We start from the raw sequence: 23,626 nt of genomic DNA on the forward strand, positions 1-23,626 counted from the left end.
GCTTACAGCAGACCATGGTCAACTGCTCAATAACCCAACTTCAAACCATAGGCTGGTTTAACTAACCAATGATTTTTATCGTTTTAAATATCACCCCTTCATACTATGCTAAAATGGTAACGTAACTGGATTATTTTCCTGCTTGAAATGATTTTAATTGATGTTTAAAGCGCAACAATACCAAGAGCAGCAAAAGAAATGTGTTGTTTTTTTTGTTTGTTTTTTAAGAGACAACTGTCGGAGAAAAGTCACATTTATCGAAACTTAATTGTCAGTCTCTCTGGCCTTTTTTCTGGATTGCTGCCAAGGCGTTTCTCTTCGCAGGTGGGCATCTTCTCCCAGTCAACAGTGGCGAACTCCATGACAGATCGCCTCATGGCCCTCACAAGTACAGCATGTTCTGGGTTTTCATACGGAATCCTTCCAAAGAATCAAACAAAAAGCAGGGGGTGGGGGGGGAGAGAGAGAAAGTAAATGACCATATTTTTTTTTTCTTTTGCAATGAGAAAACTAAAGTTTAAACGTGAATGGATTTGATAGTAATATGGCACCCAATGCATAGTAAATATTTTTTATGGTTTACCGTATTTTTCACTTCATAAGATGCCCCTGACCATAAGACACACCTAGTTTTTAGAGGGGGAATGCAAGAAAAAAAAATTCTTTAAAGGGAGTGCTGAGCAGAGCCTGTATGAATCCCAGGCTCCCTTTCATGAGCCACGTGGAGCGTGTCTGTGTGGTGCTTGCAGGCTTTTCCCTGAGGAGGGAGAAGGGACTGACGGGCTGCCCTTCTCCTTCCTCGGGGAAAAGCCCCCAAGAGCCATACACACACTCCACGCAGCTCTTTAAAGGGAGCGCTGAGCAGAGCCTCCTGCCTGCATTCACTCCATAAGACGCAGACACATTTCCCCTTACTTTTTAGGAGGGGGAAGTGCATCTTATGGAGCGAAAAATACAGTACAAAAATTTTGTACCTCTTAGTCAAGAAGTAAAGCAAAGTCAGGGGAAACAGAATGGGGGTGGTTTCGCTACAAATATTTATCTGCAGCCCACCCCCACTTCCCAGCTGAGCAACAAGACTCTGCTGCCGTGCCCCACACTTCCCGCACAACTCAGCTGTTTCCCTACTGCTCCTCTGTGTGGGTGGAGGAATGGCTTACAGGTGGGGCTGAGGTACGTGTGAGAATCCATTCCTCAAGGGCGGGAACTCTCAAAATGAATGGATGTGGGGTTTTACGGGGGTGGGGGAGATAACAACCCACATCTGCTTCTTCACACACATAGAAACATTTATGGATGGAAGGAATCTTGTGTGGAGCCCCATTGTGAATGAGGAGTAAATGTGTATCTACAGCCCCCCAACTCCTGCTTAGCCAATGACAAGAAGTGGGGAGGGGAGGGAGATGAGACTACAGCAATGCCCCCTTTCCTCTGCTGATCAGCAAGAGGGGATGCCACAATTCGCATAAAATTAGAAAGCGGGCTGCAAGGAACCATTTGTCCGCTTCTGATCTAGAGAGAGAAATAAACAGCGTTTTCTTGGAGAGTGCTGCATATTGACCAGAGAATGTAAAAAAAAAAAAAAGAAAGAAAGCATTTGAGATGTGCTTATTCTACAAGGCCTGTTGGGAAAGGGGTGTTTTTAGTACTGACCATGATCCCCTTTTTCATTAGCAGGTTATGTTCGCCTTCTCCATGCACAGTAGCCGGTTACTACACACATGGGGGCCATGTGAATGGAGTGGCTGGCTAACCTGTATCTGCCAGCCGGGGATATCACTTCATGCATCTGATGAAGTGTGCATGATGTATTAGGGCAAAATAAATCTTTCGTTTTTAAGTTGTTGTTAGACTGGAAGCCTCGTATCTAAATATTAATGGATTAGAAATAAAGGAAAGGCAGATCTTGCTTACTTAACCAGGTGATTTCCAAACTCGCAACCTAAAACAAAGATAGGAAAAAGTTATTCAAGTCTGCATAGCCCTTGACATGCAGAATACTGAACAGTTTCAGTCAATTCTAAATTCCATTAGATTCAAATGGCAAGTTTTGTTAAGTTAGCAATTTGGCTTAAATGGTTCACTAAGTGAGATAGTTTTTTTCTAGTTACTTGCTTAGCCTTATATACAGTTAACTTGTGATTGATTTCTCCCTGTGGACAAAATCATATTTGCTCCCCATTTGTCACCTGCTTCAACTACACATAACTAAGAAAAAGGCAGCAGCAGGTAGAGGTTTCTAAAGATTTTTGTGCACCGATTAGGAATCTTCAATGGCTGTGGCAGTAGTCACTGGAATACAACTGAAAAGACTCGTCATAAAACTGGAAATCTATGACTTGTGGGCCAAGTTTCGCCTGCCTGCTTGACACCTGACAACACATGTCCATCAAGCTGGGGCTTGGGGAGTTCAGTTCTGCTTGGTTTGGGATGTGCAGGAGAGGTTGCTCACCCAGCTAATCCCTGCAGGAAGCAGGATTGAGCCTGCCCTCCAGCTCTTATATGTAGAGTTCAATTCTGCTTGCTCATTTGCTCCTAATGTGCCAAACATTGACTGCCAAAGGGGTGGGTGGGGGGAGTATCTGACCCACCAGGTGAAAAAGCTGCCCTATAAATGAGAAGGAAAGCAGCTATATGTATGCAGCACATGCCAAGCCCTTTTTATTTTCAAGCTTTAAAATCTTAAAGACCGATATTAGATATCCGGAAAAGGAAAGAATAGCTGAATTATACAGTAAATACCCTGAGTAATTTAATGATGGTTTTTTTCTTCTAAAAGATAACAGCTTTTACTGAGAAGCCTAGAATGACAATGAGTGTAAATCACAGCAAGCCCTCAAAGAATCCCAAGTAGACTGCTAAAAAGCAAGGCAATTATATAATTATGAAAGTCATTTAATGTAAGGAGGCAATGGTTGTTCATCTGCATTATTATTATAATTATTATTATTATTTTCTGAATCACTGTTAAATACCTGGAGGCAATCTTATCACTTTGGTTGGTGTTAGGCAAAATGATTGCTTGGGCAAAAACGGTTCATCGATTTTCTTCCCAAATCCTATAGAATGAAGCACGAGGGACCGTTCATGGTCATATATATGAACAGCTTGTACTCTTTCTTTTGAAGTTACTTCTGTAACATAGGAATAGATGGCATTATCTGGAGCTCAATCAGCTGCTGACATACTATATTTCTTTATTCTTTAGGTGGGTGACAGCCTAGCACTAAGGGATGTTGCGACTTGTGTGATTTACAGACAGTAGTAGCTTAATGTTTCTAGAGAGGCAGGCTTCTGGTCACAGTCAAGAAAGCTCTTTTAGGTGCACCCATGTGTTACCTCTGCTCCCTGTGGGGCTTTTTGACATCCCCCCCCCCGAGCTACAGTCTCCCCTGATATATTCCAAACTGCTTTTGAAACTGCCCTATGTCGCTTACAATTGATTTGGTTATGGGAATTGAGAGGACTTCCTACTGCTAGTGTGTGAAAGGGGTTCAATAGGCTCCATAGTCCACCTTGAATAGGCCAGTTTTAGTAAGCATTACATAGGGCTTGTTCCATGAAATTAATGAATTAACTTTGCAAATTAATTTAGCAATGCCGGCTGCTTGTGTTTTTAGCACTGCTTTGTGAATGGCCACTATGCCTACTTTACAAACATTTAAGTACTTCTGTGATGCTTGGTTTGTACTTTTTGCATTTTGCTGCCTTCTGACCTCACTGTTTACATTCACACACAACTGCATCCATCAACAGAGGATAATAAATCCTTCATGCAGCAGATACATGCAATAATAATTGTACCCTACTCATCTGACTGGGTTGCCCTGCCAGCCTGGGTGGCTTCCAAATATATAAAAACAAAATAAAACATTAAACATTAAAAATCTTCCCAATACAGGGCTATCTTCAGATGTCTTCTAAAGTTTGTATAGTTACACATCTCCTTGACATCTGATGGGAGAGCAAATAATAATCATGATAAATCTATGTGTCTTTAAGGAGCAATAAAATGTTGTTGCTTGTGTGGTAATAGACGAACAAAGACAACTCCCCTGGAAACTGAAATAAATAAGCTGTTACAATTTCACTTAACCAGGCTATAGATGCACGTTCATTTCCATGAAGGTTTCTTAAAAGTAGGGCCAGATAATTCTATTAAAGATGAACGATGTCCTGCGGTGTATCCACCCAATACTAACAAGCATTGTATGTAATCTTACAAAATTGATGACTGCTGAGTAAGGGCAGCCACAAATATATTGCTTCTTGTTCAGATATAAAAGCATTAAGTGATTATCCTTCATGTCTATTAAGAAAAGAAAGCGGGGGAGAAACAGTTTCTACCTTTTCTGTCAAACAATGTTACTGAAGGAATGTGGTATATTACGTACAGATGGTATCTGCGATCATGAGACATGGGGTTATTAAACAGGTCTGCAGGAGTTGAAACAAAGAGAACAATGGTCAAAATGACTGAGCAAAGACTTGGCAACCTCCTCCATATTTCAGTAGATACTATACAGACATAATCAACCAGTTTGTATTCACAAAGCACCTCCTTCCTGAACGTTGTGGCCCATTGTGAGCTGCATGAAAAATGATCTGTAACAAATGCCTTTTTTGCCACTTGTTATGAGTCTTTGAAGTTCTTGTTTGTTCTTTATGATTAACCAGAAAGATTCTGATACTCCAATCAAGTTTCCCATCATGTATTGCACCAATGCATCTCGCCCTCCCAGATAAGCCCCAGCAAATCCCAAACATATCTAGAAGACAGAGATGATAACTGTAAAAGACTTTCCACTTCTCCATTCCTGACTGAGAGGTGGTGTGACTGGTCTGGCCACTCACAAGAGTCCTCATCAGACTTCAGTGAATGCAAAAGCATTCAGAAAAACCAAACTGCTCTAATTTTAATCTTCCTTTTTGTGTGTGACAGCTGAGCTTTGACTAAGGCACCATTCCATTTTGTCTGTCTATATCAGCACAACACATTTAATTTAGTTCCTATTTATATATATATAAAAAAAACCCAACATGATTCGCTGGCACATCATAGTTGATGGTCGTTCTTTGGTGGGGAAATAGGAACCTTTCTGTTTACAGTGAGCGTACAATGGGAACCAGCATTAGTTGGTTCCAGAATTCTTTGTCTTCAACATGTAAAAAAAAGGATTCTAGATGATCCAGTCCAAATCCTCTGTATTTACACAGTTGCACAAAGAGCAGATTAAAGGGGCAAATCACATCTTTTTATGCAGATTGCTGGTTATCATTCCATTAGAAAAAGTGACTAGCAGGAATTAGGTGTCTGGGATTTTATCAAAATCATTGCTCTTGTGACTGAAATGCTTCAGAATTTAATGCAGGTAAGTCATCTGGTGGCGCTGTGGGTTAAACCGATCAGAAGGTCAGTGGTTCGAATCCCCACAACGGGGTAAGCTCCCATTGCTTGGTCCCTGCTCCTGCCAACCTAGCAGTTCGAAAGCACATCAAAGTGCAAGTAGATAAATAGGTACCACTCCAGCGGGAAGGTAAATGGTGTTTCCATGTGCTGCTCTAGTTTGCCAGAAGCGGCTTAGTCATGCTGGCCACATGACCCGGAAGCTGTATGCCGGCTCCCTTGACCAATAAAGTGAGATGAGCGCCGCAACCCCAGAGTCATTCACGACTGGACCTAATGGTCAGGGGTCCCTTTACCTTTAAGTCATCTGCAGTGTCCTCCATACCCTAAACTCATTACATAACTATCTTATGTGATTCTCTATTGCTGCATTGCACAGTATAAAAGAAATGCTGATAAGTGTGTAATACCAGCAGAATACTGCAGGCCGTGACATTTCCCTGGTAGAGTATAGATTTACTTCAAAGCACATGAAATGGCCACCGTCTCTCTCTAAGCACACAATGGTCTTTGCTTTCAGCCTATTCAGGTTAAAGAGCCTTCCATCTGTTCAATATATGATTTCTACTCCGGTGGGGAGTTTCCCTTTGACAAAGTGTAGGATCATTGCAATGAAACTAATAAATAGAGTTGGGGAGATAACACAACCCTGTTTAACACCTGATCCCACACTGAATGGTGCACTTTGAGAGCCATTGTTATCTGTGATTGTTGTTGAAGCTGTCGAACAGTGAAAATCATGTCCACTGTCCCCCTAGAAGGTTGAAAACCATTTTTGGATTCAGAAAGGGCAGCCTCTGATATTGTTAGGAGACAGTTTGCTAAGATGCTTGCAAGAATTTTGTCGTCCGCAGCTAATAAAGAGATGCCTTGATAGTTTCTTCAATCCGTTCTATCACCTTTTTAAAAGATATATACAGGTGTATATTTATATATACACCTGTACTCATCAATAATCTCACAGCTCTATTTTGGGCCAGCTGGACTTTCCAGGCTATTTTCAAAGGCAGCATCACATATAACACAGTACAGTTATCTAAGCAGGAGATTATCGGATCTTAGATAACTGCTGCAAGCTTATCTCTACCCAGATAGGGTCGTAACTGGTATATCCAATGAAACAGAAATAACACACTCTCTGCCTCTGAGGCTAACCTGTGTTGGATCATGAAGCATCCTCAAACTACAAACTTTCTCTCCTAGAAGAAGTGCAACCCCATTCAAAACACGTTGAAGATTATTTAATTACGCAGACAAATCACCCATAAAGTAAATGCTAGCAAAGTCCTTCTCCTGGCCACATGGGGAGGGCAAGTGGGAAGGGGGAAGGGTGAAAGCACAAGATTTTGCTGAAGCTTGTTTCTACTCACACACATAGCGCTAAACCATGTTTTAATATTAATTGTGAACCAGCTCATTATGCTACTCCATTTTTCTCATGGCAGAGGGGGAAAGCTTTAAAACACTGACAGAGAAGCAACACAGTAGTGAGGCATTTTAGTGCTTTGTGCTTTGAGAAGACACTTTCAATGTATCAGTGGTTTCTTTTAATAATGACAATATCGGGATAAAAAATATAATCTATCTTTTTTCCTGCCCATATCCTGAAAAATCTCGTTCATCTATTTTTGTGATTTTTTTCCTCGCTCAAAAATAAATGATGGTAATGGATTGCATGCAAAGAACCACTAGATGGCAGTAGTAGAAAGAACACTACTTTTATGGCTATGAAGTAGAGATTTAATCATCTCTGTAGAAATAATCTCATCACTTTGAATAGTGTACAGAGCCTAAAACCTCCGTATGCAAGAATATCAGAAGGCCTTTATACAAATCTATGGAGTAACTGCAGTCGAAATGCTGTCTAAAGTGTTGGTCGCTGCACCTCGAAAAAGGAGGTTATAGAGCTGGAAAAGGGGGGCAGTCAAAATGATCAATGGGGCAAGTCCTCTTTGAGGAAAGTTTACAACATTGGAGGCTTTTTCATTCCGGAAAAAAGCAAGTAAGAAAGGGACATGGTAGAGGCGTGCATAATTTGGAGAAATTATACAACCTTCCCCCCTCTCATAATACCAGACAAGAGGAAATACTTCACTCAGCATATTGTTGAACCATTGATTTTTTTACCAGCGTGTTGGCTGCCATCTTGGTTGCCTTTAAAACATAGGTAGGCAAACTAAGGCCCGGGGGCCGGATCCTGCCCAATCGCCTTCCAAATCCAGCCCGCGGACAGTCCGGGAATCAGCATGTTTTTACATGAGTAGAATGTGTCCTTTTATTTAAAATGCATCTCTGGGTTATTTGTGGGGCATAGGAATTCATTCATTTCTTTTCTTCCAAAATATAGTCCAGCCCCCCACAAGGTCTGAGGGACAGTGGACCGGCCCCCTGCTGAAAAAGTTTGCTGACCCCTGCTTTAAAAAGTATCACAGGCCTTTGGATGCCATTTGCCAAGGATAATGAGAAGGGGGCGCTGTTGTGCTCATCTCCTGCTAGTGAGCCTCTCAAAGGCATCAAGTTGGCCAGTGTGAGAGTGGAAAGCTGGAATAGAAAGGTCTTTGGCATAGGAGCCAACACTGAGAGGCCAAGGTCCCTTTGCCACACACCCCCAATAAAATATTTGAGGCCCCCCAAAGTTGCCATTGTTGCCATTAAGAACACAAGGAGAAATGTGACCGGGCCATTAAAAAACAATTGACCGTGCAGATGCTGTCCTCCCCCCCCAGATGTGTTAGTTAGCAGAAGACAAAAGCAGAGATGAGAGGGGGAGGTTGTCAGGGTAACCGTGGGGCGCGATGTCATCACAGGAAGAGAGGTTTTTGGAATAGGTTTTTGGAGCAGGGTTTTCTGGGAAGAAGGAGAAGGAAATGGACAGAACATGTGGGACTGAAGGGCAGCACCCCCCCTCTTGGGATATACCGTATTTTTCGCCCTATAGGACGCTCTTTTCCCCCTCCAAGAATGAAGGGGAAATGTGTGTGCGTCCTATGGGGTGAATACAGGCTTTCGCTGAAGCCTGGAGAGCGAGAGGGGTTGGTGCACACTGACCCCTCTCGCTCTCCAGGCTTCAAGAAGCTCCGCGCAACCCTCGGGAGCCCGGCGCGAAGCCGCGCTGGGCTCCGGAGGGTTGCGCAGAGCCGCCTGTGCTCCCGGGCTCCGCACAGCTCTGCGCAACCGTCCAGAGCCCGGCGGGAAGCCGCGCCGGGCTCCCAAAGGTTGCGCAGAGCTGCCTGCATTCCGAAGCCTCGGGCACGCTGAAGAGCGTGCCCTGGCTTCGCGCAGCTCTCCGCAAGCCTGGGGAGACCGGCGCGTCTCCCTAGGCTTGCGGATAGCAGGCTGTTCTGGGGGCTGGGGTCAGGGGGAGCTCGGTTTCCCCCCGCGCCAGCCCCTGCCTGGGGGGGGGGGGAAATAATTTTTTTTCTTTATTTCCCCCCCCAAAAAACTAGGTGCGTCCTATAGGGCGGTGCGTCCTATGGGGCGAAAAATACAGTAATTGCTGTGAGCTCTCCCTCCATAAAACTCAGGTGTAAACATGTGTCAATAAACTGTATTTCTAAGATACTACAGCATCATTTCCCCCAAGGAAACACAAAGCCTGGTTAAGTGCCAAGACCCCTGGAATCACTTGCTACCACGCGGCAGAGATTAGGGTGGCCTGTAACAATATTAAATACCTCTATTAATTACTTTACTCAGGCATTAAATTAGTTCCTGCTTCTTAAAAGTTCTGAAAGCCCTGGTATGATCTATGAGCACATTCCTTTAGGGAGGGGGAAAAAACCTGAGAAAGATTGCTTACACTTTCACTTTCAACAGGTTAACAGTTTATAATCCTACTTCCCTGAAGGCGATTTGAATGCAGGAACGCTTAGTGGCGCCAGCACCATCATGTTTATCTTAATATGAAATTTCAGAGTCTCAAGCATTTCATCTACCCCTTGCTCTGTCAGTAACGTAAAATAAAACAAATGCAGACACTAGTTAAAACTGATACTGGTATGTTTAATTAGAGAATCTTATTTGCTCAGCAAAAAGCATTTCCAAAAAAGGCTAATATATCTTATTCAATCCTTCTCCTCAAAACTATCTGTTTTCTACTAAATGTATGAGGGGGTCCTGTCAGTGTTGTGCTGCATGGGGAGGAAAAAGAGAGAGAGAGACAAAGGTAAATGACCCCAAGATGGTTGTCACCAATGGAAGCAAAGGCTCAGAAAAAACTCAATATGGAGGCCAAATTGCCGAAATATTGGGAAATTCTGGAACAAGAGGGAGACAGATTAAAACTGCAGAGTTTTGAAAAATTAAAAAATAATCAAATAATCAAATAATGGAGGCATATAATTTGGACAAAAAACTTGGCTTCCAGGTGGAAAAATCAAAATTGGAAACAGAATTGTTAGATCCCATAGTTAAGAATTTGTCAAGAATGTATAACTTGCTGTTGAAATGGAACACTCAGGATGAAACAGTGAAATCTGCTATGATTAAATGGGCACAAGATGTTGGACACAACATTATGATGGCTGACTGGGAACAGTTATGGACCACAGGTATGAAGTTTACGGCATGTAATGCCTTAAAAGAGAATCTAATGAAAATGATCTACAGGTGGTACATAACACCAGTCAAGCTTGCAAAAATCTACCATTTGCCCGATAATAAATGCTGGAAATGTAATGAGACCGAAGGTACATTCTTTCACCTTTGGTGGACATGCCCAAGGATTAAGACTTTCTGGGAGATGATTTATAATGAAATGAAAAAGGTATTTAAATATACCTTCTTGAAGAAACCAGAGGCCTTTCTCCTGGGCATGGTCGGCCAATTGGTGCCAAAGAAGGATAGAACTTTCTTTATGTATGCTATAATAGCAGCAAGAATACTTATCACAAAGCATTGGAAGACACAAGATTTACCCACCCAGGAAGAATGGCAGATGAAGGTGATGGACTACATGGAACTGGCGGAAATGACTGGCAGAATCCGAGACCAGGGAGAAGAGTTGGTGGAAGAAGATTGGAAAAAAATTAAAGTCTATCTACAGAAATACTGTAAAATTAATGAATGTTAGAAGGATGCTGGAATGAAGTTATATGGCTTTAGCAGAAATGTTATAAAGAATTAAGTAAAAATAGATTGTTAATGGGCCAAAGTGGAAAATTTAAGGTTAGATTGTGTTAAGATAAATTATAGAACAAAAATTGAGAAAGATGGAAAGGATTTGCTGAAATAGCTAATTGAATTAGAATACAAAAAAGGGAGGTGTGAGGAGGTCGATGAAACAAGTAAATGAAAGACAAAGATATGGAAATATTGGGTGTGTTTTTAATTGTTTTTGTTTTTCTTTTTGTTTTGCTGTGTTGTTTTTTGTTTTTTTCTTTTCTTTCTTATGTATTGTAAGGTATTGATTTGTTCTGTTTAACTTTTCATTTTTTCTTTCTTCTTTTTTCTGTAATCTTTAAACCCTTAATAAATATTATTTTTTTTAAAAAAAAGAGAGAGAAAGGTAAATGATTACTTAAGGTCTGCAGATGCTGCATTCCTTGAAGCTCTTTCACAGTTTTCTCCAGGGTTTTCAGGTGATTGTTGTGAAGCATCAGGATTTGCAACACATGAATATGTTTCAGAGCACCTAAAATGGCAACAACAATTAACAATAAAAATGCCTTACTTGTGCTCATATTTTGTTTCTTCAGTTTGTTACATCTCCTTATCTTGCCCAGTGACTTACAACCAAAAACCAAATGAACAACAAACAAAAAAACCCCATATGGATACATTTGAACCAAAATACATTAAACATTAAAAAACATCCAACCCACGCTAAAAGGTCTCAGGTAGTTAAAAGGCTGAAAGCCTGGTTAGAGAGGAAAGTGTTTGAAGGGAGCCTAAAGATATCTAAGACAAGCCTCCCTCTATAGAGCACTCCACCAACAGGGAGCCACCACAGAAAAGACCCGTTCTCATGTTGCCCGTCTGGACCTGTCATGGAGGAGGCACATGAAGACGGGGTGAATTCATACAGAGTAAATTCATATGGGGAGAGGCAATCCTTGAGGCATTGCGGTCCTGAGCTATTTAAGACTTTATAGGTCAAAACCAATAATTTGAATTCGGCCTGGAAGCTAACTGGCAGCCAGTGCAGTCAAGCCAGGATTGGTGTTATGTTTCCAAACCATCTTGTCCCAGTGAGAAACCTGGTCACTGAATTCTGCACTAGCTGAAGCTTCTGAACCATCTTCAGAGACAGTCCCACATATAACACATTGAGGTAATCTAACCTAGAGGTTATTAGAGCATAAACAACAGAAGTTCAGCTATCACTGTCCAGATAAAGGCGGAACCGGGCCACCAATTGAATCTGATGGAAGGCACTCCACACCAGAAAAATGCCCAGGCTCTGTACACGCTCCTTCAGTGGGAGTGTAACCCCATCAACCTCCCAGCCATCAGAGCTAGGGAGCCACCAACTAATAGGACCTCAGTTTATCTGAACTGAGCTTCAGTTTATTGACTATCATCTAATTCTTTACCGAGGCAAGACAACCATTTAGCACATCCACTGCCTCACCTGCAGGTGTAAAGGAGAAGCAGAGCTGTGTGTCATCAGCATATTGCCGACAACATACTCCAAAACTCTGGATGACCGCACTCTGTGATTAAGCAGCATGAGGGATAAAATCGAGCCCTGAGAAAACCCACACTGAAGGCTCCATGGGGCCAAAGAACATTCCCCCATTCTATTTTTGTGAAGCACCACTCGTCTTATTTCCAGGACTTCTTGCAGTCTATTTCAACCAAATTTAACACATATATGCTCACAGGAATCACTCCCGGTTCACAAGAGATTATGTTAATGCCATACCTGATATATCTCGGATTTCGTTATTGTTGAGGTACAGTTCTGTCAAGCAGCAGTTATGCTTCAACATAGTTAGATTCTGAATCTGAATTATGAGAATTAGAACAATAGGTTCATGTGATTTTATTGGTGAAGAACTATACCATATAGCATATATTATATGCTATCTTTGTGGGTTTAAATACGCCTGTGAAATTTCCCATATAACGGATTAAAAATATAACAGGCCTCAAAATGCACAGTAGAAATGTTCTTTCCCTCTATATTAAGCATCTCCCTATAACGTGTTTTTGCATGTCATATGATTGCCATACTGTTGAAATTAGTGAACGTAACTAAGTTAGGTCCACTAATTTCAGTAGGTCTGCTCTTAGTAAAACTTCACTGAATGCCATCCAGTGTGCTGAAACCTCAGCCATTTTACCCTCTTCATCCTTTGTCCTGAAGTGGCACAAACCACATATAGCTGGAAAAGGAGAGCTTCAGCAAAGGATATATAGTCTGCTAATACTTAATCTGCTACATATTATAAGTATTAATATTATTATTAATTAAATTTATATTCTGACCTTCATCAAAAGACTACAGGGTAGTTTACATCACAGAATACAAATGTCAATACATAACCTAATATTTATACAATGTATAATTTATACAATGTAAAAATCAAAACAGTTATGTAAACACAGTTATAGTAGAATACAGATTCTCAGAAAATACAGAGTGTTAGAGTGTTAAACAAGGATCAGGTAGAATGCACATTTTATTTACTAAATTTATATCGTGCCATTCCTCCCAAATAAGTCTGGGGCACCTTTAACAATGGCTCAGTTTTCACAAACGGTGGAAGTGATAAGCTGGTCCCAGCACATGGGCTGAAGGGACAAGATGCAGCAAGCTTGCTGAACTTAGCCATGCTCAGTGGCCTGTAAACCACCTTCAACTGCATTGTGGAAGTGGATAGATGTAATAAAATGCTTGCGTGTGTGAGTGAGAGCCCTCATAGACTTTCTGTATTCAGTAAATGTGGTGTTCTTACCTTTCTCCCATCCAACAGTCTCATTCTTCTGCTTTAAAAATATATATAATATCCCTCTCTTACACTCTTTCTCCACCCCACAAGTCTTTCTGCATCCTATATTTCATGTTTAGGTTATCTTTCCCCTCCCCTTCTGCACTCCCTGGTACGTTATGTCTATTCCTCCACCAGCAACAGCTCACAAGACTTCCACTCTCTCAGCCTTTCAACTTTCCACAGGTATGGGAAACAAGCAACAGGTATTTGGAATTAACCCAAGCAAGCAAGCAAGCAAGCATAGAGGTGGCCCTACATTGTACAGGCCTGAGCTGTACAAAGAAGCTGTCTGCTTGCTAGCATACTGAAAGATGCAAAACATTGTAATAACGGCAGCCTTTCAACATGGTTGACATTATATGGCATGTGATTACTCTTAGCCCAAGGCGATAAACCTGTATGTTCTCCCAAATTATATGGAATTTTACAGTATCTTTTCCTAGCCTTAGAAATGTATGTATGTATGTATGTATGTATGTATGTATGTATTTACAGTCATATGTGAGCAGCCAGTGACAGAACCTGTGGCTATTGTGTGACTTTCAAAAAGCCTTCCGTCTGCCTATTTATTCTTCTTGATTCATTGTTATAACATGTATTCATGTTTCTGCTTTTAAACTTGTATATATTCTGCCCTGAGAGTCCAAGGAGTGCACCTGCCCCACTATAGAGGCTGCCTAAATGCACTCAATGTTCAGTCTCAAACGGAGGCACCAAATAGCTCTGAACTGCAAAGGATGGTGTTTGTGGCTCACCAGGGGTTGGGAGCAAATGGCTCTGGGAAAGTACCCAAGGGCAAATTCTCCCTGCCTCAGCAATACAGAAGCAGAGGAAGCTGCTGAAAGTATCTGACAAATGTCAGATCATTTGTCCCGAGAGTTCAGGATTGTTTGCACTGACCAGCAATTTCACATGGGAGTTTTTCCATCCCTTAGAGCCCTTTCTCCCAACCATATGGTGATACTTGTACAGTGGTACCTTGGTTCTCAAATGCCCTGGTATTCAAACAACTTGGAATTCAAACACTGCAAACCCGGAAGTAAGTGTTCCGGTTTGCAAACTTTTTACGGAAGCCGAATGTGCTCTGTTTTGAGCGCTATGCTTCCGATTTGAGTGCCACGCTTCCGTTTTGAGTGTTATGCTGAGGTCTGTCTGTTTTTGCTATCTCTTTTGCATTTCTGTTTTTGCGGCTCTTGTTTTTATGACTGTGTGGAACCCAGTTCAGCTACTGACTGATTGATTGTGTGACTGCAGTACATTGTTTATTGCTTTCATTTTATGGATCAATGGTCTCGTTAGATAGTAAAATTCACGTTAAATTGCTGTTTCAGGGGTTGTTTTTAAAAGTCTGGAACGGATTCACCCACTTTGCATTACTTTCTATGGGAAAGCATGCCTTGGTTTTGGAACGCTTTGGTTTTGGAATGGACTTCTGGAACAGATTAAGTTTGAGGACCAAGGTACCACTGTACTAGTACTAAACACACAGCCAAAATTTGATTCCATTGTGGCAGTTAGGCATATGTTTAAATCTCTTTTCTTGAAATGAATGGGGTTGCATTTTAGCTTTGGACCCAGTCTATAAATTCAACAAATTCTAAGCTTTTTTTTTTTAAGGCTACAAAATCCCCCATTACTTTTTATTGCCAAAAATAAAGTCCAAAGTGTAAAAAATAATGTAAACTTTATATTTATTACCTTATTATTATTTAGCCACAAATGGCTTAATATCCGGAACTGTGATAAATCAGGGATTTCTTTTAATCCTCTGAAACAAAAGTTATATAACTTCAGTTGTTAATACCCACTTTAATATACTATTATACATCAGAAATAAGCACTGAAGCAGTTATGTAATTGCATCAGTAACAGCTGCTTTTTGATTCAATGTGCTCACATACTGTTGGCAGTAAGCAACACTCTTTTGTCAGAAAAGCATATACAGTACTGTTTATGAAGTAATACAGTGGTACCTCTAGTTACGAACTTAATTTGTTCTGGAGGTCTGTTCTTAACCTGAAACTATACTTAATTAGAGGCGTGCTTTCGCTAATGGGGCCTCTTGCTGCCGCTACACTGCCAGCACATGATTTCCGTTCTCATTCTGGAGCAAAGTTCTCAACTCGAGGTAACTCTTCCAGGTTAGCGGAGTTTGTAACTTGAAGCGTCTGAAACCTGAGGCATTTGTAACTTGAGGTACCACTGTATATGGAAATTCATTCACACCCAGTGGTTGCTGAGCATCTAAAGTAGTAAATAAATGACTTTTGTTAAGTACCAACAGTTCTCAGTCTCCACAATTTTACCTCATGTTTGGTGAGGAACGCAAGTATCAGTGGTTGACTTCAGATGATCATGTATCAGCTTGGTTAGCAGCTTTGGAACAAGCCAGGATATAATATCATGGTTTAATATTCTGGCTTCTTCTGAAGCTGATAATCTGGGTTGTTTTGCTTGTTTTGGATGAAACAAAAACCGTAGTTAATTAGAGACTTAATGGTCTGAGTGATCACACTGCAAAGCAACTGAGTGCATGGGGGAAATGTCCATTCATATATTAACATTAGCACTCTTCAGGTGTGAGACGAGCAGCAAGGGTCCTTCTCTTATATGTTGGCATCACAATTACCATCACAGTAAGTTAGAGGGGCCTCTTTTGAAGCGGGGAGCTTCCTGTACTCATAAAAGCCCAGCTTCCTCCACCCATGACTGCTGTTGGTGAAAACAAAAGAAGGTGAGATCTTCCATGTACCTCGGATCTTCCATGACACATTTGGCCCTAAGTGGTTATCTAAAAAGAAAAAAATATCCATATATTGCAGCCATTTCTCAATGTACTTTCCATTTGTCATGATCAATGTATATTAAAGACGGGGGGGGGGGGGAGCTATGAACCATTTGGGGTGAGGAAATACCTGGAGATGTATGGCTTCCCACCTAACAGGAACTAGATGATGTGGTGAATGAACACTTGTCTTCTATTTGGTCTGCTGCCAGGCTTGAAGAGCCTGTCTAACAATGGCAGAGGAAGCCTAGTGCAATTGGTTTGATCTCTCTAGGGAAAAAGAAAACCCGGAACAGATACTCTGCATACAGTGGTACCTCAGGTTAAGTACTTAATTCGTTACGGAGGGCCATACTTAACCTGAAACTGTTCTTAACCTGAAGCACCACTTTAGCTAATGGGGCCTTCCGCTGCCGCCATGCCGCTGGAGCACGATTTCTGTTCTCATCCTGAAGCAAAGTTCTTAACCTGAAGCACTATTTCTGGGTTAGCAGAGTCTGTAACCTGAAGCATATGTAACCTGAAGCGTATGCAACCTGAGGGACCATTGTACTGCATTCAGTTATGGTACAGATTCTTGGCAATTTAGCCATGGCTTAAAGGACTCTTGACAAAACGACATACCTGGGCAAAATTCTCAATCCCATGATGTTTTTATTTATAGAATGCTGGAGCTCTGCACAATGCACACACAACAATCACTTTTCCTTATTGACTTCTATCCACATGCAAGTTATCTCCTATTTCTCTCTCCAAAAGTTTAAACTTATTTTTAATTGGCTTCATCCCCCCCCCCCACCAGCCCCATATCTCCAGGCCTACCCTTTTGATGAACAGACTGCAGCCCTCAAACCACTTACTCTAGAGACATTCTACTGAAATAAATAGAACATATCTGGAGAAACTCATCTGAGGATTGCACCCAAAGGCATTACATTTCTTCCAAGGAGAGTTTAATTCCAATAATTTTTTTAACCTGCCTCTTTATGCAGGTCTTTCTAGTCTTTGCATGCCCTTTGGGCCTCCAGCATTCTTTTCCAATTTACAACTAAACTAATCAATTTCCTCAAGATGACAGCTTTCTCAGAAGCAGAATTTCCTGTGCTTCATTAACAGTACTGGAGGATTTTAATGCACAGACTTAAATATTTATTAGCTTTTTATAGCAGCCCCGCTCCAATCAACACAACACAAGTCAGCCAGTTTAGAAGTAATGTTGCAAACTATGGTTTGGGAGGTGTGGAAACAACCACGCTCTGGTTATTTGGTCCTTTCTTCCCCTTGTATGGGCAGATACAATGAACTGCTTCCTGCTTACATATGCCTAAACTGCAAAGCAGAAGCAAATCATGGTGAGCAATTATGATTTGGAGGGAAACTACAAATCAGTTTGCTGGTTTGGATGTGCAAACTCTGGCCTACATTCAACATTCTCTGACTGCTAGAGCAACCCCTACAGTAAGGAAGATAATAATGATTGTGCATTATGCTGGTTCCTGCGCCTTCTCTTGTGCAAACCATTCTGCTAGCACAATTTGTACATCACTAAGGGAATTCTGATATTTAGCCTTTTCTAAGATGAGCCCTATGGGACGCGGGTGGCGTTGTGGTCTAAACCACTGAACCTCTTGGGCTTGCCAATCGGAAGGTCGGTGGTGAGGTCCAGTTGCTTGGTCCCAGCTCCTGCCCACCTAGCAGTTCGAAAGCACGTCAACATGCAAGTAGATAAATAGGTATCACTCCGGCAGGAAGGTAAACGGCATTTCCGTGTGCTGCTCTGGCTTCGCCAGAAGCGGCTTAGTCATGCTGGCCACATGACCTGGAAAAACTGTCTGCGGACAAATGTCGGCTCCCTTGGCCAGTAAAACGAGATGAGTGCCGCAACCCCAGAGTCGTTTGTGACTGGACTTTACCTTTACCTTCTTTAAGATGGTCAGGGGTCCTTTACCTTTACCTTTCTTAAGATGAGTGCTGGCCTCACAAAATAAAGATTTAAGAATGAAATGGCAACTTACTGGTCCTGGAAACAAACTATTTTATTTTCACAGAACCAAAAAGAAATTCTGTTTTCTATTGCTTAAAGAGTAATCAGTCTAAAAATTGATTCTTTTCAGCTGAGCCTAACAGAACAGTGCCTTAAATCAGCAAAAGAAGAAGAAGAAGAATATACGGTACTTACTTTTCACCAAGATACAAATCGGTAACTTCATTATTTTTCTTATAGCCACATATTTTCAACTGTTTTCCTAAAGCCTGGAAACAAATGCTGTGTCAGAAACAATGCACATAATTAAACAAAATATATTCTTATATATAAAAAGAGAAATTGAATTCACAGGATCTCTTTCTCGCCTATTCTTGAATAGAAGAAAGAAAAAATACCTACAGCTATTACATTCCAGTTTTTATCCTCCTTACTTCATTTCGCTTCAGTACGTGCCTTACCACATATTTGTGGGGAAGACAGCACTGAATGCCTGGGGGCAACACTGGCTCCTGGAAGATAGAGGAAGAAACATAGATATGAGGATTGCTATATAGCTCTCAGCTATTAATTCTTTGTTTTTCGTGATTAGTCAGTCTAGAGTCATGGGAATTTGGAAGGGAAAAAAAGATTCACTCCTACAAATCATATATTCAAAGCATAGCTATAAGAGTATGGGGGTGGGGAGCCTTGTTCTATGGGAGTTAATAAACTCATGGCTGAACATGAGTTTAGGGCCAGTTCATATGATATCATTCTTAATTGGCTGGACGTTTTCTGCCAAAGTTTCTTATCAGACCAGACTGATGCAAGCATGATACTGTTTAAACCAGCTTTAGGATTCCTTGATGTGCTGAACTACAGCTGGCAGGCAATTCAGACTACCAATCTTGCATCGACAGATCAAAACGAAACAAAACCAAGCAACAGAGACGTTTAAGACACAGATGTCATCTGCAGTGCTGGCCCACCCATGAGGCAAAGTGCGGTGGCTGCCTTGGGCGGCAGGATCCACAGGTACAGCAGATCTGGCCTCTAAGGAAGGCATTGCCTGCTGCTGCCACAGGGGCAGCGATGGCTGTGGCATGTTCCTCAGAGGCCTCAATTGCAGCCTTTTCAGAAGCCCCCCGCCCCATGCTGCCTCTACAACACAGGAGGCACTGCTGGTCTCTTCCTCACCCCTGCCATGTCATGAAATTCAAGAAGAAGAAGAAGAAGAAGAAGAAGAAGAAGAAGAGGAGGAGGAGGAGGAGGAGGAGGAGGAGGAGGAGGAGGAGGAGGAGGAGGAGGAGGAGGAGGAGGATAGATTTGCTATCCCACTTTGTCACTACCCTAAGGATTCTCTTTTTTTAATTTTAAAAGATTTATTGAAATAATTCAACATTTATACATTTATACATACATATTATGGATATACAAACAAACATACCATTTCATACAATCCTTAAAAATATTCATACATACCCACACACAATCCCTCACATACTTTTCCCACCACTGTCCCTCACCCCTCATGCCACCCTGTGTTAGACTTCCAATCTACTCAATTGCCAATTTCTTTCTATTTCTATTACTTTCTTTCACACACTATTAAATCAACTTTCTACTTCTTTTTCTGTAACACATTGTTATCCATATTCTTTGGTATTTCAGTATTTATAATGGAACTTGTTTATTCTAATAGGAGTTCTACTACCCGAAGGAGTCTCAAAGCGGCCAACATTCTCCTTTCCCTTCCTCCACCACAACACTCTGTGAGGTGAGTGAGGCTGAGAAACTTCAGAGAAGCGTGACTAGCCCAAGGTCACCCAGCAGTTGCCTGTGGAGGAGCAGAGATGCGAACCTGGTTCACCAGATTACGAGTCTACCGTTCTTAACCACTCCATCACACTGGCTCATAATGCAGGAAGAAGCTGCTTTACCCTCAGGTGGACCATCCATCTGCCTACCTCAGCAGCCTCTGCACTGCTGCATCGTGGCTCCCCAGGCTTTCTCAAAGACCTCTCTCTCAGGCTTGACGCAGGGTGCATAATCTCCCCCTTCGCCAACCAACCAACCTTCCCCTGGATGCTTCATTCACAAAGGAGGAGAAGCAGAATCCAGCTTGACTGCGTCTAACTGACATTCTAACTCAACCTTCCTTAAAGACATGGCGACAGCTTTCCACACTGGCCTCCTTCAAACTGTCACACCTGAAACTCGCTTCCACCTCTTTTCCTTTCACTTTCCTCTGGCATGTTTGCATCAGGCCAGCAGGCGGATGTGCTCTCCACCTTGCGACCACATCTGTCAGCTGGCCTTATAGTTGCTCACTCGGGGACAGCCTCTCCACCTGGCACCCCAGACTGGTGAAGATGAGGAGCAGCCTGGCATTTATGGTGAACTCACAAAGCCTTGCCCATGGATGAAGGAAAGGAGATACATGCAGAATTAGAAAAAGGGCACATTTGTAACTGGGGTTATCTTTTCAAGTGGTCTATTGGTGGCATCCCTTTCCACACACCATATGAACACAAAGCTTCTCTGCACGGGGACAGACAAGTGCTTGAAGGCACTCACCTGCTCCCACTCCAGGCTCTTGTTGCAGCTTAAACAGCTGCCATTTTGGAACTGCGCTTCCCAGTCAACTATCACAGCAAAGCCAGCCACTGAGAGGCAGGGAAAGGGGAACAGCAATCATGGAGTGCTTGCGATGGGCTGAGGGAGGGAAGGGTGGTGTTGTTTTGTGGCTGGAATATCAAAACTCTGACTGTCTTTCCTTCAGGGTGCTGAGCCAACCGTTGAAAAGCAAGTTCTAGTTGTCATATTCTTGGTCATGTGTGTTTTGTTGTGTCCTCTGCATCAGATTTATTATTCACTGAATTTATATCTTGCCTTTCCCCACCAGAGGAGTCCAGGGCAGCAAACAGATGCACAATTAACAAAAACTAAAACAAAGAAAAACACTCTAGAATAGTTAAACAGTTCTAAAAACAGTTACAAATAAAAACAATTGTATTTCTACACACCTGCCTCAGTTCTCTATCCAGGCCTACCAGAAGTATTACTAGAGTTCAAAGGCACATTTCAGCCGGGCGAAAACACTCGAACAGGGTATGAGGAAGGGCTGATGGAAAATGTGGCCTGGGGAGAATCCCAAGGGACAAACAAATCTGAGGAAGGTGGCATGGACTGAATTACTTATGTGCCTGTATCTCCTTGGCCATATTCACACCATACATTTAAAGCACTATGATACCACTTTAAGCAATTATGGCTTTCCCCAAAGAATTCTGGGAGCTGTAGTTTGTTGAGGGTGCTGAGAGTTGTTACTCACCTCAGAGAGTTACAATTCCCAGTGTTCTCTGAAAAGAAGAGGGATTGCTTATTAGACCACTCTCGGAGTAATAGCTCTGGGAGTGGAATGGGGTCTCCTAACAACTCTCAGCACCCTTAACAAACTACAGCTCCCAGAATCCTTTGGGGGAAGCCCTGGTTGCCTAAAGTAGTATCATGGTAATTTAAATGTATGGTATGAATGCAGCCCTTGTCTGTACCTCTGTAAAATAAATGATAAATGGATGGAGCTAAAAATAGTGTCAAAGAAATTTAGTTTTCATGGAGATTTAGTATCCATGGTGCCTGTTTTATCAGCAGTTTTCTTTTAAGTAAATAAACCATAGCACGTATATCAGTGTATCATGTTTCTTTTCCTTTTTTTAGTTACTAAAGCTACATTAGGTAATTGGAGTGACACGGTCGTCCCATACACCAAGGAAGAACATATGTGACTTTGAAGCACAACTACACATAAAAACGGGGTATTTATTATAAGTCTCACACATGAAAAAAAAAATGTTTAGACTAAAATGTGCCAAAACTCTCACTTTAGAACTCTATGGGGACAGATCAAATGATAAAAGAAAAGAATAGAAATAAAGTTTTCATTTCTTATAGGAAAATTACGTCATCACGAACATTTCCAACAGCAGGATTAATCACTGAACAGCAGACTTCTAAATGGAGAAGATGCAGCTTTAGGCCTCTGGGAGCAGATGCCTTAGGCTTTGACTTTGAAGTCTTTTTTGACGACATTAAGATGCTTGCTGAAACTTGGGTGCGTAGTGAATATGTTTCTATTTTCAGCCTGGATCACTGCTTAGGTAGTCACACTAAAGACTAGCTCACCTTATAGCTCATCAAAACTAATTTTGGCTCTTCATCTTCAGTGTTTGGAGTATTGGCTCTTTGTCACCACTTGTACACATTATAGGGATAGGGCCTACTTTATTTTGTATAGTAGCTAACTCGCTCAGATTCACATATTACACTCCCATTATATATGAAATAGTAGATGAAGCAATATTCAGAACAGAGGCATAGCGTGGGTTGCCAGTGCCCGGAGCAGGGCAAGTGTTGTCCCACCTGGTGGACTGGGAAGCTGGGGTGGAGCAGTGTGCTGGGGGTCGCATGTGGAGCCCGTGAGGCACATGACTGCTGCCACTGCTGCTCCTGGTGGCGGTGGTCACACGCCTTCTTGGCCTGGCTACTCTGCCAACTCAGGGGTGGGGTGTGCCCCTCTGCTTACCACGCTATGTCACTGATTCAGAAACTAGACTTGCACAATTAGTTTCCAGATTCATTGATGGACCAGGGAACACATATTATCAACTTCTGAAGGAGCCATCAATGGCCTGAGAGAAATTTTGAGGCAGTCCATCCCTAACCATCCCTATGGCTACTTAAGAAAACTGTATGTGCCTTGAGGAAATGCAGAAGGAAGGGAGCTCAGGCAAGGGAGGGCATCATGTCACCTCCTGAAGCAACATCAGTGAAGTACCCTCAGGACTGAGACTGACTCTGCTCACTCTAGCTAGTCATGGGATCTTCTGGATACGAAGGAGTAATAGCAGGGTTTTCTGCTCCTACTGAGCCTTGCAACGAGGTTTTCCTGAGCTCTGGGATGTTCCTGTATCCTCAAGTCCTGATGACTGGCTTGCTTCTGCCTCCTGCTTTCTCTTTTGGTCCTGATTTGCTTATCAGTCCTGATTTCTGACTTGTCTCTCAGACCTATATTTTGTTTTATTCTCAGGCCACTGGGCATGAGTACTTGCTTGACCCACAACTCCTGGTTCCTGACTCACCTTCTGGGATCCTGCTGAATGTGTGTTCTTGATGTTTTGCCACTTTCATATTACTTATGACTCTCAGTACCTCAAGGCAATATAATAATTTAATTTCCCCTCCTGCTCCCAAAAGAAAAATAATGCCACCCATTTTCATCAAACTTGAAAACTGGCATAAAGCACCCCTTCTCTGTCAACAGCTCAACATAAGTGGTTATTACATATTCTTTGCATCTGAGACCTTATTCTCGCTAACCCTTGTTGGGAAACAGAAAATGCCAGGTTAAGCACATTCTTCTTTAGCATTCACTGTGAATCTGTTTCATGAGCTGGTTAAAAAAAAATAAATCTAGTCCCTAAGCAGAGCTAAGTTAATAAGCAAGACTGCTGGCCCAAGAGATTTTGTGG

General features: G+C 42.0%; 1 protein-coding gene across 4 annotated transcripts; it reads right to left on the reverse strand.

Annotated features, from left to right (window-relative positions):
* Window positions 1-239: 239 nt before the first annotated feature.
* On the reverse strand, window positions 240-20,229 carry LRRC72 (leucine rich repeat containing 72). Of its 4 annotated transcripts, XM_083578885.1 has the most exons (10): window positions 20,063-20,220; window positions 18,309-18,382; window positions 16,116-16,135; window positions 15,043-15,132; window positions 12,273-12,354; window positions 10,926-11,039; window positions 4,348-4,437; window positions 2,976-3,134; window positions 1,915-1,942; window positions 240-420 (listed from the first exon to the last, which is right to left on the reverse strand). In XM_083578885.1, exons 2-10 carry the CDS (start codon window positions 18,337-18,339, stop codon window positions 255-257), a joined length of 780 nt encoding a protein of 259 aa, XP_083435011.1. In that variant the 5' UTR covers window positions 18,340-18,382; window positions 20,063-20,220; the 3' UTR covers window positions 240-254. The 4 variants fall into 4 exon arrangements, with proteins under 4 accessions (XP_083435011.1, XP_083435010.1, XP_083435009.1 ...); XM_083578884.1 differs by lacking the exon at window positions 16,116-16,135 and having other exon boundaries at window positions 2,976-3,059; window positions 15,043-15,112; window positions 20,063-20,228; XM_083578883.1 differs by lacking the exon at window positions 16,116-16,135 and having other exon boundaries at window positions 15,043-15,112; window positions 20,063-20,225.
* Between the last annotated feature and the right edge of the window lie 3,397 nt (window positions 20,230-23,626).

This window comes from Podarcis filfolensis (genome assembly GCF_964270895.1).
Source record: "Podarcis filfolensis genome assembly, chromosome: 12".
NCBI classification, from domain to species: domain Eukaryota; kingdom Metazoa; phylum Chordata; class Lepidosauria; order Squamata; family Lacertidae; genus Podarcis; species Podarcis filfolensis.